Raw genomic sequence first — 12499 nt, forward strand, 5'->3', positions numbered from 1 at the left:
ACTGGTACCCCTTGTATAATGCCAAGTTATTGTTACTCATTGTGTATCTACTATTACGTTATTGTTATGTGTTTTATTTTTCTATTATTTCTCTACTTTCTTTGTCTCTGCATTGTTGGGAAGGGCCTGTAAAGTAAGCATTTCACTGTTAGTCTACACCTGTTGTTTACAAAACATGTGACATATAACATTATACTAGATTCGATTTGAAGTACCCCAGACAACAGTCGTGGGTTCAATACCAAGTGCATTTGAGTGCTTGGCATATTACTTGGCATATTGTTTACCCTGTAACTTATGTGAACTGATGTACATGTGTAGTATAATTATTGTCATGTTTTTTACCCAGTAACTTATCCTATCACATGCGTGCTTTGTCATTCATCTGATTGAATAAAATGCTGTTCTTTACATGTTTACTGACAAAAGCAACATAAAGGTTGAGAATTAAAGAAATTCACTGCAGTCTATAGTGATGATGACATGCAATCAATTACCATACAGGAATAATCTTTGTGGACTCCATTTAATCACATCTGTTATAATTCCATGTTGCACAATCACAAATAATAATGAGGAAGGTACAAGAAATGAAGTAATGGCAAGTAACAGGGGAGGTTAGCATTTTTTGGTGGGTATGATATTTGTGCGTCTGTAACTTTCTCACTCATCATTATTGACGATTCATTCAGGACTATCCGTAATCATGGTAGCATCCACATTAATGTACATGTTTAGAAGTGTTTAGAAACATATGCTATTCTTTTTTACAATGTAAATGATTCCAAAGTGACACAATACATGATTTACCATTCATTTCTATTGGGCACTAAATAATCTGAAACACAACCAAAACAAACAGCAAATGCATCCAACAAATTTGTAGTGTCACAAGCTTGATGCAATCATTGCATGTTAGGAATATGGGACAAAATACTAAACTTTTGACTACTTTAATACACATATACAGTACCAGTCAAAAGTTTGGACACACCTAGTCATTCAAGGGTTTTTCTTAATGTTTTACTATTTTCTACATTGTAGAATAATAGTGAAGACATCAAAACTATGAAATAACACATATGGAATCATATAGTAACCAAAAAAGTCTTATATTATTTCAGACACTTCAATGTATCCACCCCTTGCCTGGTTGATAGCTTTGCTGTCATTCCTAAACGGTTCACCCGATATGGATGAAAATAACCTCAAATGAAAGCTGACAGTCTGCACTTTAACCTCATCGCCATATCATTTCAAATTTAAAGTGCTGTAGTACAGAGCCAAAAGAAGACTAAATGCTTCACTGTGCCAATAATTACGGAGGGCTCTGTATGTTCTCATTCTAGTAGCCTGTGCACTCACTACCTTCTAATATTTTGAGAAAACCATCACAAAAATACAAAACAAGTCCTGTGAATGTTAGAAAGAGCTTGGCATGGTATCTTATTTCCTTATCATCAAAATATGAATTCCTTAGAACATGTTGATCATGTTTAGCTTTGTGTAGAAGTGTAATTTTGATAACATCAACTTTATCGACAATAACAAAGGCGATTGCCATGTCTCCCATTGTAACGTTTTCTAGAAACAGCAGAAGTTGTCTGACTTGCTGTCGGTGCATTTGTACCTCCCCCGACTTTACTCGTCAACTTCCGCTTACAGTCGGCTACTTTCGCCTTACCACTCAAACGCGCCCAGTGTATCTGGAATCCACTCCGCTGTACATTTCTCATAATTCCTAAAATAGAATGACTTTAATCAGTTAAAACATSCCTATCAACCAATTTGTTAGCAGTTATTGACCGCTGCAAACACAAACCGAGCTCATAAAAGGCCTCCAAAACGCTCATGTAACAATGATTGCGTTCTATTAAACATACTTCCCCTGCTGTTCTATATTTCTGTAGCTGTGTTGGCAGCATCTGTGCCCCCATGGGCAGGCTAGGTCAATAGTGGTACATGTGTTCGGCTTGTGCAGGTTCAAGCCTCAATGTGTCAGAGCACAGCATTGGCCAAGATGCTTAGCTTCAAGCCCTCGCTAGCTATTTGTGTCTGTTAAGAATCATGAGAACCACAAGGCAACACAAGGTTTGGTCAGAGGGTAATACTTCTGACTTACAGAGTTCCTTTTAGTTACAACCTAACCCTTTGTATTCAAATAAATTAGATTTATTTCGTTTTTTAATTGGAGGTTTAACCACTTCCAAGATCTCACCTAATTCATATGAGCGTTAGGCTAAACCTGTGATAGAATTAAAGCTTTCTTACAATGGTCTTTGTGACAGTGAGGAATGTCCAAACAAACAGTTTCCCAGGTATTTTGTAATTGAGAGGTTGATCCCAATTGGCCTTGAGATGAAACACTACAACACATCACAAGTGTGTTCATTTATCATAGCGTCACAGATGATTGTGTGAAATGTATATTTTCTTAACACTTGGAGATTAAAACAGTAATGCTTCGAGGGGAAGAAATATAGCTAGTCTATTCCAAAAACATCAGCTTGTGAGATTATGTAGTTCTCTTGACAAGTTTTTTCTAAATGACCAACAAGTTTTTCACCATGATGATGATGATAATGTGCGTTCTTGGGAAATTTTTAAAGAGTTTGGTAAAGATTCTTTAATTAGTTTATAAATATTTAATTATTTAATTCAGCATACAAAAAGACAGTATGTACATCCACTCAAGAGTGGTTCATAATAACACAGGATTATATGAGACCGATGTGTTCTGTTCACATGCTCTGAGCGTTAGGCTTTGGACTACCTGCATGTCAGACATTATAGGGATGATGTGCTGTTTCTAACACTGGGAGTTCTTTTTCCTTTTTCTGAGGATGCACACAGAACTTTCTGTCTGCAGGCGAGTCCCCATTCGAGTTGAAGTGTCCACAGTTCAACACCAGTTACTAAAAAAGTTCCATGACTGAAAGTACTTGAAGTTCCCTTTGTGTGTTTTGTACCTTTTTCCTCTCTTTCTTTGCGTGTCTTTCTCTCTTGAAAAAACGAGTATCATTTGAGCAATAAAAAATATGGATCCTTCAGAACCCTTTGAATTCCGTGGAAACGGTGAACGTCAACATCAGAGCGTGACCAGAAGTACAAAAAAACAAACATCCAATATAATTTATTTTAATAAAGGTATATGAAAATAGACTTTTGATATCCAAGTATGGCAAGTGTAAGGAAAGAAAAAACCCTTGAGGACGGTGGTCTTCACGTAAACCGATAGGCATTGTCACAACACCCATTTGTCCACGTTCGTAAAAATGTTTAACTTTTTAGTCCTGCTTGTGGGTCAGGGTTTAGTAAAAAATGATGAACAAAAATGAACTGTTTCTTGTCAAAATATACATGCTAAAGCTTAAGACAAAAGTAAGGCATCTTGGAAACGTAGTGCTTTGGTTATCTGTGGCCCCAGCCCAGAGACTGGATGGATGAAGTAGACAACATGGACTCATTTGCAGACGTATCTCTCCACAATCCTCTCACACTTCTTACACGTGACATAGCAGCACCAGTGGTACTTGCAGTGGCAGCGTTCCACCAGCTTCTCTGTGTAGGGGTTGTAGCCTCGCCCACAGCACATCAGGTCGCAGCTATCGCTGCCGATGGACGTCTTGTTGCACTGCCTGGAATGGACAGAGAGAGCGAGTTAAAATTAGTCTTAATCCTTTTTTGCATCCATAAATGACACTGTCTGCTCCCAAACAAATGACAGAGAAACAAACCATTCTATACACCGGTAATACATTTTGGTCAATGGAAAGCCCTCAAGGTCCCTAACATTTACACACACGCACGCACGCACACATACACACACACACACACAGATACACACGGTCTCCCCAATGAATTCCCCGCTCAAACAACACCATTGATCTTAGAATACTTCCTCTCTCAAATATCAACCCCAAAAAGTCCAACCCAAGCCTCACAAATGTATTGAAAAAGGGAGAGCTTGACAAATGCTTATTGTGCATTCACCCAAACAATCTCCCACGTGTTTTTTCTGAGGGCAGCAGATGCTTCGCTTTGTACCCTTTAATTTCTTAAGCCCAGGGGCATCTTATGTGAGCAGAGAATAGCTCTATCATAAATCAGAGTGGATACACAGGGGAGCCCTCCCTCTATTTAACCCTCTCTCTCCACATAATTGCATTGATTTATAATAGCAGAGTGTTAATGGCCAGCGTGGTGGGAGACAGAGACACTAAGAGGATGGCTGAAGGCTGCTGACACAGAGGAGGGAAAAGGAGGGAAGGGGTGGTGGGTAGGGAGGGAGGGAGGGTGAGTCATTGGAATAAGTAGGACAGACTCCTATTTTTTCTTTTTTTTTACCTTTTTCTTTTTGTTTATTTTTAGGGGCTGGATCAGCTTTAATATTGAGGATAGATTGTTGCTTCCATCAATGTAATTGTCTAAATCATTTCCAATCCCCATATAATTTTTGGGTAAATATATATATATCCATATACATACATACATACACATACTGTACATACCCAAATATATATATATATATATATACACTGCTCAAAAAAATAAAGGGAACACTAAAATAACACATCCTAGATCTGAATGAATGAAATATTCTTATTAAATACTTTTTTCTTTACATAGTTGAATGTTGCTGACAACAAAATCACACAAAAATGATCAATGGAAATCAAATTGATCAACCCATGGAGGTCTGGATTTGGAGTCACACTCAAAATTAAAGTGGAAAACCACACTACAGGCTGATCCAACTTTGATGTAATGTCCTAATGTCCTGAATGTCCAAGTCAAAATGAGGCTCAGTAGTGTTTGTGGCCTCCACGTGCCTGTATGACCTCCCTACAACGCCTGGGCATGCTCCTGATGAGGTGGCGGATGGTCTCCTGAAGGATCTCCTCCAGACCTGGACTAAAGCATCCGCCAACTCCTGGACAGTCTGTGGTGCAATGTGGCGTTGGTGGATGGAGCGAGACATGATGTCCCAGATGTGCTCAATTGGATTCAGGTCTGGGGAACGGGCGGGCCAGTCCATAGCATCAATGCCTTCCTCTTGCAGGAACTGCTGACACACTCCAGCCACATGAGGTCTAGCATTGTCTTGCATTAGGAGGAACCCAGGGCCAACCGCACCAGCATATGGTCTCACAAGGGGTCTGAGGATCTCATCTCGGTACCTAATGGCAGTTAGGCTACCTCTGGCGAGCACATGGAGGGCTGTGCGGCCCCCCAAAGAAATGCCACCCCACACCATGACTGACCCACCGCCAAACCGGTCATGCTGGAGGATGTTGCAGGCAGCAGAACATTCTCCACGGCGTCTCCAGACTCTGTCACGTCTGTCACATGTGCTCATGTGCTCAGTGTGAACCTGCTTTCATCTGTGAAGAGCACAGGGCGCCAGTGGCGAATTTGCCAATCTTGGTGTTCTCTGGCAAATGCCAAACGTCCTGCACGGTGTTGGGCTGTAAGCACAACCCCCACCTGTGGACGTCGGGCCCTCATACCACCCTCATGGAGTCTGTTTCTGACCGTTTGAGCAGACACATGCACATTTGTGGCCTGCTGGAGGTCATTTTGCATGGCTCTGGCAGTGCTCCTCCTGCTCCTCCTTGCCAAAGGCGGAGGTAGCGGTCCTGCTGCTGGGTTGTTGCCTCCTCCACGTCTCCTGATGTACTGGCCTGTCTCCTGGTAGCGCCTCCATGCTCTGGACACTACGCTGACAGACACAGCAAACCTTCTTGCCACAGCTCACATTGATGTGCCATCCTGGATGAGCTGCACTACTGAGCCACTTGTGTGGGTTGTAGACTCCGTCATGCTACCACTAGAGTGAAAGCACCGCCAGCATTCAAAAAGTGGACCAAAACATCAGCCAGGAATCATAGGAACTGAGAAGTGGTCTGTGGTCACCACCTGCAGAACCATTCCTTTATTGGGGGTGTCTTACTAATTGCCTATAATTTCCACCTTTTGTCTATGCCATTTGCACAACAGCATGTGAAATTTATTGTCAATCAGTGTTGCTTCCTAAGTGGACAGTTTGATTTCACAGAAGTGTGATTGACTTGGAGTTACATTGTGTTGTTTAAGTGTTCCATTTATTTTTTTGAGCAGTGTATATATATATATATATGCTAATTATGTGATGATCCGACCACATTCTGTCCCCTATCAACACATTTTAAACTTTTGGTGCCAGAGAGAATGACATAAGAAAGTAATCAAMACAACTACAGTAGCTTGATTAAGCCTCCGCCATGTATATCTCACTAGGTCATGGTATTTAAGCCTCCATATATCCACATATATCCACATATCCACAAATATATCCATGACATTCATGATTTCCTTAAGTGCCTGAAGGTGATAGTGTGTAGTGTGATTTCCTTTACGGTCCATAGAGGTATTTAAAACTGTATTATAATCTCCCACCATAATAATAGTCTAGTTTTGCTTGTAGAGTTGATAAATTCTTATATATATTTTCAAAGAAGCTTGGATCATCATTATTTGGACCGTATAGGTTAATAAGCCATATCTGTTTATGGTCCAATAACATATTTAAAATCATCCATCTACCTTGATGATCTGTTTGCACAATTTGCACATTTAGATCAAAATTACTGTTAATTAATATCATCACCACTTTTGAGTTTCTTTGCTGATGGGAGAAATATATTTCGCCCCCCAGTCCTTTTTCCACACAACTTCATCTAAAATTGTTGAATGAGTTTCCTGTAAACAATAGATATTATATTCCTTCTCTTTTAGCCAGGTAAATACTGATTGTCTTTTCTTATTATCTGCTAAGCCATTACAATTATAACTGTCTATACTTATTTCACCACTTACCATAATGAGACACAAGTTTCAATTCTGTTTATCAAAATACATGTCTGTAAACGTACCATTAACAACGAACATGATGATTAGGTGTCAATATAGCTGTACCATGATATTTGCATTGCTACTAAGTAAACATCCAATTGGTCCGCACTATTCCACCCACTAAAATCTCTCCTCATCCCGAGTTGGGTTGTCATCCCAATGCCCGGCAGACCACCTCCGCCCCCCCGGATCCCATGGCCCCGAAGAGACAGGGACCCATCCTTCGAAAAGAACACACAGTGCCACCCACAGAACAGAAGCAAATCAACCGCCAAATGCATTTCCATCGCCCTCACCTCCATTTGTATTATATATAGCCATTTAAAAAATGTATATACTGAATATATACAGTATATTTAAAAAATCATGTTTATCTTATTTTACATAATTAGCTATTAATATTTGTAGTAATGTAGGTAATTTATGCAAAGGATTTTTACCTCTCACCAGTCTCGCTTACCAAAATTACATTATGGCAAGCAATTATTATTTTAGCAAACAATTATTGTGATTCATCCTATATTGTCCCTAACATCTTTTACTCCCTCGCAACAGTTGGGATACACACACACACACACACACACACACACACACACTCATACACACTCAACCCCTTTCCCCCACAACAACCATAGACTCAGATTCTCAACAGTTGCACTATCCTAGAGCCCAACTCAAGAAAGGTATTGATTTACGAATGCATATACAGTTGCAGCTGTATGAGAAGGCCTGCAAAACTGAGCAAAGAAATGGGGAGATTTGATTACCCATTGTCAGGTCCTAGGTGATGGAGGTCAGATATACCCCCTTCCCCTGAAACACCCATAACATGGTCCCCCGTAGGGACCATATTCTAAGCATCTCTCCGTGCAGTCAGACCTTTGATTTTGTGCCACCAGGGCCACAATAATATGCCCCCTCTCTGAATGTCTGAGTGTGACCCCCTCCCCATGTGTTACTGCAGGTACTGTTGCCAGCACTGCCACTGCCTGGGTGGGGGCACCCCACCGGAATCCCCCCCGGCTAGGTACAAGGTCGTCAAGGTTCTCATTAGCAGCTTTGAGAATTTCCTTGTATATTATGCTCTCCCATCCTTACAATAATGGCCTTTGGGATGGGGCAATTAACAATAGCTCTACACAGATTTGTTTTGTCAGGGAAAATCTGCCCTATCTGGTGCAAGTTAATGGATCAAAAGGACAGCACAGTCTGTTAACTCCACATCACTCTCACACAGCTGTCACTCACAGTCAGAGCTACTAATCTCATTCTGAATTAAAACACATCCTTCGATGGTGCCGTCACACGCAAGACCCACAGTGCTTGTTACCTTTGAGACACTGATCATCCCTCAGATCCGGGGATATTATTGAAATGTAACTTGTTATGCATTGCACTAAGACCGCACTCAGTCAGCTGTATAAGGAAATAAGCAAACAGGAAACCACTCACCCAGAGGCGGCACTCCTAGTGTCCGGAGACTTTAATGCAGGGAAACTTAAATCAGTTCTACCAAATCTCTATCAACATGTTAAATGTGCAACCAGAGGGAAAACAATTCTAGATCACCTGTACTCCACACACAGAGACGCGTACAAAGCTCTCCCTCGCCCTCCATTTGATAAATCCGACCACAACTCTATCCTCCTGATTCCTGCTTACAAGCAAAAATTAAAGCAGGAAGCACCAGTGACTCGGTCTATAAAAAAATGGTCAGATGAAGCAGATGCTAAACTACAGGATTGCTTTGCTATCACAGACTGGAACATGTTCCGGGATTCTTCCGATGACATTGAGGAATACACCACATCAGTCACTGGCTTTATCAATAAGTGCATTGAGGACGTCGTCCCCACAGTGACTGTACGTACATACCCCAACCAGAAGCCATGGATTACATGCAACATTTGCACTGAGCTAAAGGGTAGAGCTGCCGTTTTCAAGGTGCGGGACTCTAACCCGGAAGCTTACAAGAAATCCCGCTATGCCCTGCGASGAACCATCAAACAGGCAAAGCGTCAATACAGGGCTAAGATTGAATCATACTACACCGGCTCCGACGCTCGTCGGATGTGGCAGGGATTAAAAAACTATTACAGACTACAAAGGGAAGCACAGCCGCGAGCTGCCTAGTGACACAAGCCTACCAGACGAGCTAAATCACTTCTATGCTCGCTTCGAGGTAAGCAACACTGAGGCATGCATGAGAGCATCAGCTGTTCCGGACGACTGTGTGATATCGCTCTCCGTAGCCGATGTGAGTAAGACCTTTAAACAGGTCAACATACACAAGGCTGCGGGGCCAGACGGATTACCAGGACGTGTGCTCCGGGCATGTGCTGACCAACTGGCAGGTGTCTACACTGACATTTTCAACATGTCCCTGATAGAGRCTGTAATACCAACATGCTTCAAGCAGACCACCATAGTCCCTGTGCCCAAGAACACAAAGGCAACCTGCCTAAATGACTACAGACTCATAGCACTCACGTCCTTAGCCATGAAGTGCTTTGAAAGGCTGGTAATGGCTCACAGCAACACCATTATCCCAGAAACCCTAGACCCACGGTTGCATCACTGCCTGGTACGGCAATTGCTCGGCCTCCGACCGCAAGGCACTTCAGAGGGTAGTGCGTACGGCCCAGTACATCACTGGGGCAAAGCTGCCTGCCATCCAGGACCTCTACACCAGGCGGTGTCAGAGGAAGGCCCTAAAAACTGTCAAAGACTCCAGCCACCCCAGTCATAGACTGTTCTCTCTACTACCTCATGGCAAGCGGTACCGGAGTGCCAAGTCTCGGACAAAAAGGCTTCTCAACAGTTTTTACCCCCAAGCCATAAGACTCCTGAACAGGTAACCAGATGGTTACCCGGACTATTCCCCAACCCCTCATTTACGCTGCTGCTACTCTCTGTTTATCATATATGCAAAGTCACTTTAACTATACATTCATGTACATACTACCTCAATTGGGCCGACCAACCAGTGCTCTCGCACATTGGCTAACCGGGCTATCTGCCTTGTGTCACTCCACCAACCATCCACCAACCCCTCTTTTACGCTACTGCTACTCTCTGTTCATCATATATGCATAGTCACTTTTACCATACCTACATGTACCGTACATACTACCTCAATAAGCCTGACTAACAGGTGTCTGTATATAGCCTTGCTACTCTTTTTTCAAATGTCTTTTTACTGTTGTTTTATTTCTTTACTTACCTACACACACACACACACATACCTTTTTTCCCCGCACCATTGGTTAGAGCCTGTAAGTAAGCATTTCACTGTAAGGTCTACATCTGTTGTATTCGGCGCACGTGACAAATAAACTTTGATTTGATTTGATTTTCTATTATTACAGAACACATTCTAATCCCACAACGAACATCACTATAGGACACTTGTAAAGGACAACTTTCTACAGAAGAGGCGCCCAACATTTCTGTCCCTAACTGAGTAGGCTTCATGTTTGCTGCTACTCCACTCCAGATATTATCAAAGGGCAGTGGTGGAAAAAGTACCCAACGGTCATACTTAAGAGATACCTTAATAGAAAATGACTCAAGTAAAAGTAAAAGTCACCCAGTAAAATTCTACTTGAATAAAAGTCTAAGTATTTGGTTTAAAATATATTTAAGTATCAAAGGTAAAAGTATAAATAATTTCCAAATCCTAATATTAAGCAAACCAGATGGCACCATTTTCTTGTTTTTTATTTATTTACAGAAAGCCACGGGCACACTCCAACATTCAGACATAATTTACAAATGAAGCATGTGTGTTGAGTGAGTCCACCAGATCAGAGGCAGTAGGGATGATCAGGGATGTTCGGTTGATAAGTGCGTGAATTTGACTTTTTTGACTATTTGTCCTGCTAAGCGTTCAAAATGTAACGAGTTCTTTTTGGTYTCAAGGAAAATGTATGGAGAACAAAAGTACAATATTTTCTTAAGCGAAGTAAAAGTAGTCAAAAATATAKATAGTAAACTACTTAAGTAGTACTTTAAAGTATTTTTACTTAAGTACTTTACACAACTGTCAATGGGGTCAAAGCTATCCATGGCGAGGAGTAGTGAGATTAGAATTCACTTGAAGAGTAAACACAGATAAGGCCATCCTGAAGTGTGCACCACTGAACATGGCTCCGTCTGGGTATCCCACTAGCTCTTGTGGAGTGTCTAGGGATCGTGGGGGTGAGGAGTATGGTGCTGTGATGAGGCCATGTGATGGCGAGGAGGAGGTGTGGGATGGGGCGGTTAAAACATCCCTAGACCTCTGGGACCCTCTTGGAAGCACACACCACACGGCACATCAGTGTCACACGTCCCCTTGCAGACTGCCACCAACGATTGCAGGAGGCTGATGGTGCCTTAAGACTCGGCATAAAGGACTAAATAGTGTACATGCTATAGACCACGTGTGGTGGGACCATTATCAGGTTGGGGGCAGCAAATGCATGGAGCACATTGAGTGCACCTGACGCGCAATATGTCTTCAGGTTACAGTATCTGTTAAGTGGCCTGCTGCTCAGTAGCTCAGGGCTAGGCACATGACACTTGACATTTGGACTATAGCTGGCTCTAGGAATAGTAAAGAGACATTTACATTAATTGTTTTCAATGGTCCACATATGTTAGTCTGCATTTCCAGCTCCAAGAGCTGCCAACCACAAAACCCTACTCCGTTTTACATTTGTCATACGTCTTCTGCAGTCCAAAACCAAATAGCAGAGATTCAGGAATATGCTGCTAAAATGGATACCCATGGCAAAAGACGCGAAAGGCAGAAAATCCACTAGGCTGCCAAAGATGGCTAGCACATTTTTGTAGAAGGGGGGTGGCCAGACCTCTCTCTATATCTGGCCCTTACCTCAGACAAAGAAAATGTCCCTTACTTTCCGCTAAGTTCTCACAGTTGTCAGACCAACAACATGCAACATATATTTAAGCAATAAGGCCTGGGGGGGTGTGGTATATGGCCAAGGCTGTTCTCACGCATGACTCAACGCGGAGTGCCTGGATACAGGCCTTAGCCGTGGTATATTGGCCACTTACCACAAACCCCCGAGGTGCATTATTGCTATTATAAACTGGTTACCAGCATAATTAGAGTAGTATAAATAAATATTTTGTCATACCTGTGGAATATGGTCTGATATATCACGGCTGTCAGCCAATCAGCATTCAGGGCTCGAACCAACCAGTTTCTAATTCCTAATAAAACACTTCAGATGAATAGAGAGTCTTATTCTATTTTTGGGGACCATTACCTCTCAAATCGATATCAGCTGAATGCACTCAGGCCCTAAGAATAACCGCATTACTCACCCCTGTCTGATTGCAACACAAGGGCCCAAGTCACAACGGTCATGTCAGGGACACGTGCTCAGACATGCCACAGACAGGCCAATCTCCGGGACCACTTTCTTTGTCAGAGATTCTTAAAACAAAATGGTGTCTGCCACCAGAGTTTTGCAAAAGAGGAGCTCTGATTTTATATGTTCCTACAGTATATACTTCCACAATGTGCCACCCATAACACCCTGCTTTTAAAAACACACACACACACACACACACACACACACACACACACACACAC

General features: G+C 42.1%; 1 protein-coding gene across 1 annotated transcript in view; it reads right to left on the reverse strand.

Annotated features, from left to right (window-relative positions):
• Nucleotides 1–507: 507 nt before the first annotated feature.
• Nucleotides 508–12499, reverse strand: part of LOC111951103 (protein Wnt-11-like) — a 20281-nt gene continuing 8289 nt past the window's right edge. The window contains exon 6 of the mRNA XM_023969119.3: nt 508–3638. Coding sequence (XP_023824887.1) covers nt 3464–3638 — 175 coding nt within the window. The 3' untranslated portion in view covers nt 508–3463. The remainder of the gene's footprint in view (nt 3639–12499) is intronic.

This window comes from Salvelinus sp. IW2-2015, linkage group LG23 (assembly GCF_002910315.2).
Source record: "Salvelinus sp. IW2-2015 linkage group LG23, ASM291031v2, whole genome shotgun sequence".
In the NCBI taxonomy this organism is placed as follows: domain Eukaryota; kingdom Metazoa; phylum Chordata; class Actinopteri; order Salmoniformes; family Salmonidae; genus Salvelinus; species Salvelinus sp. IW2-2015.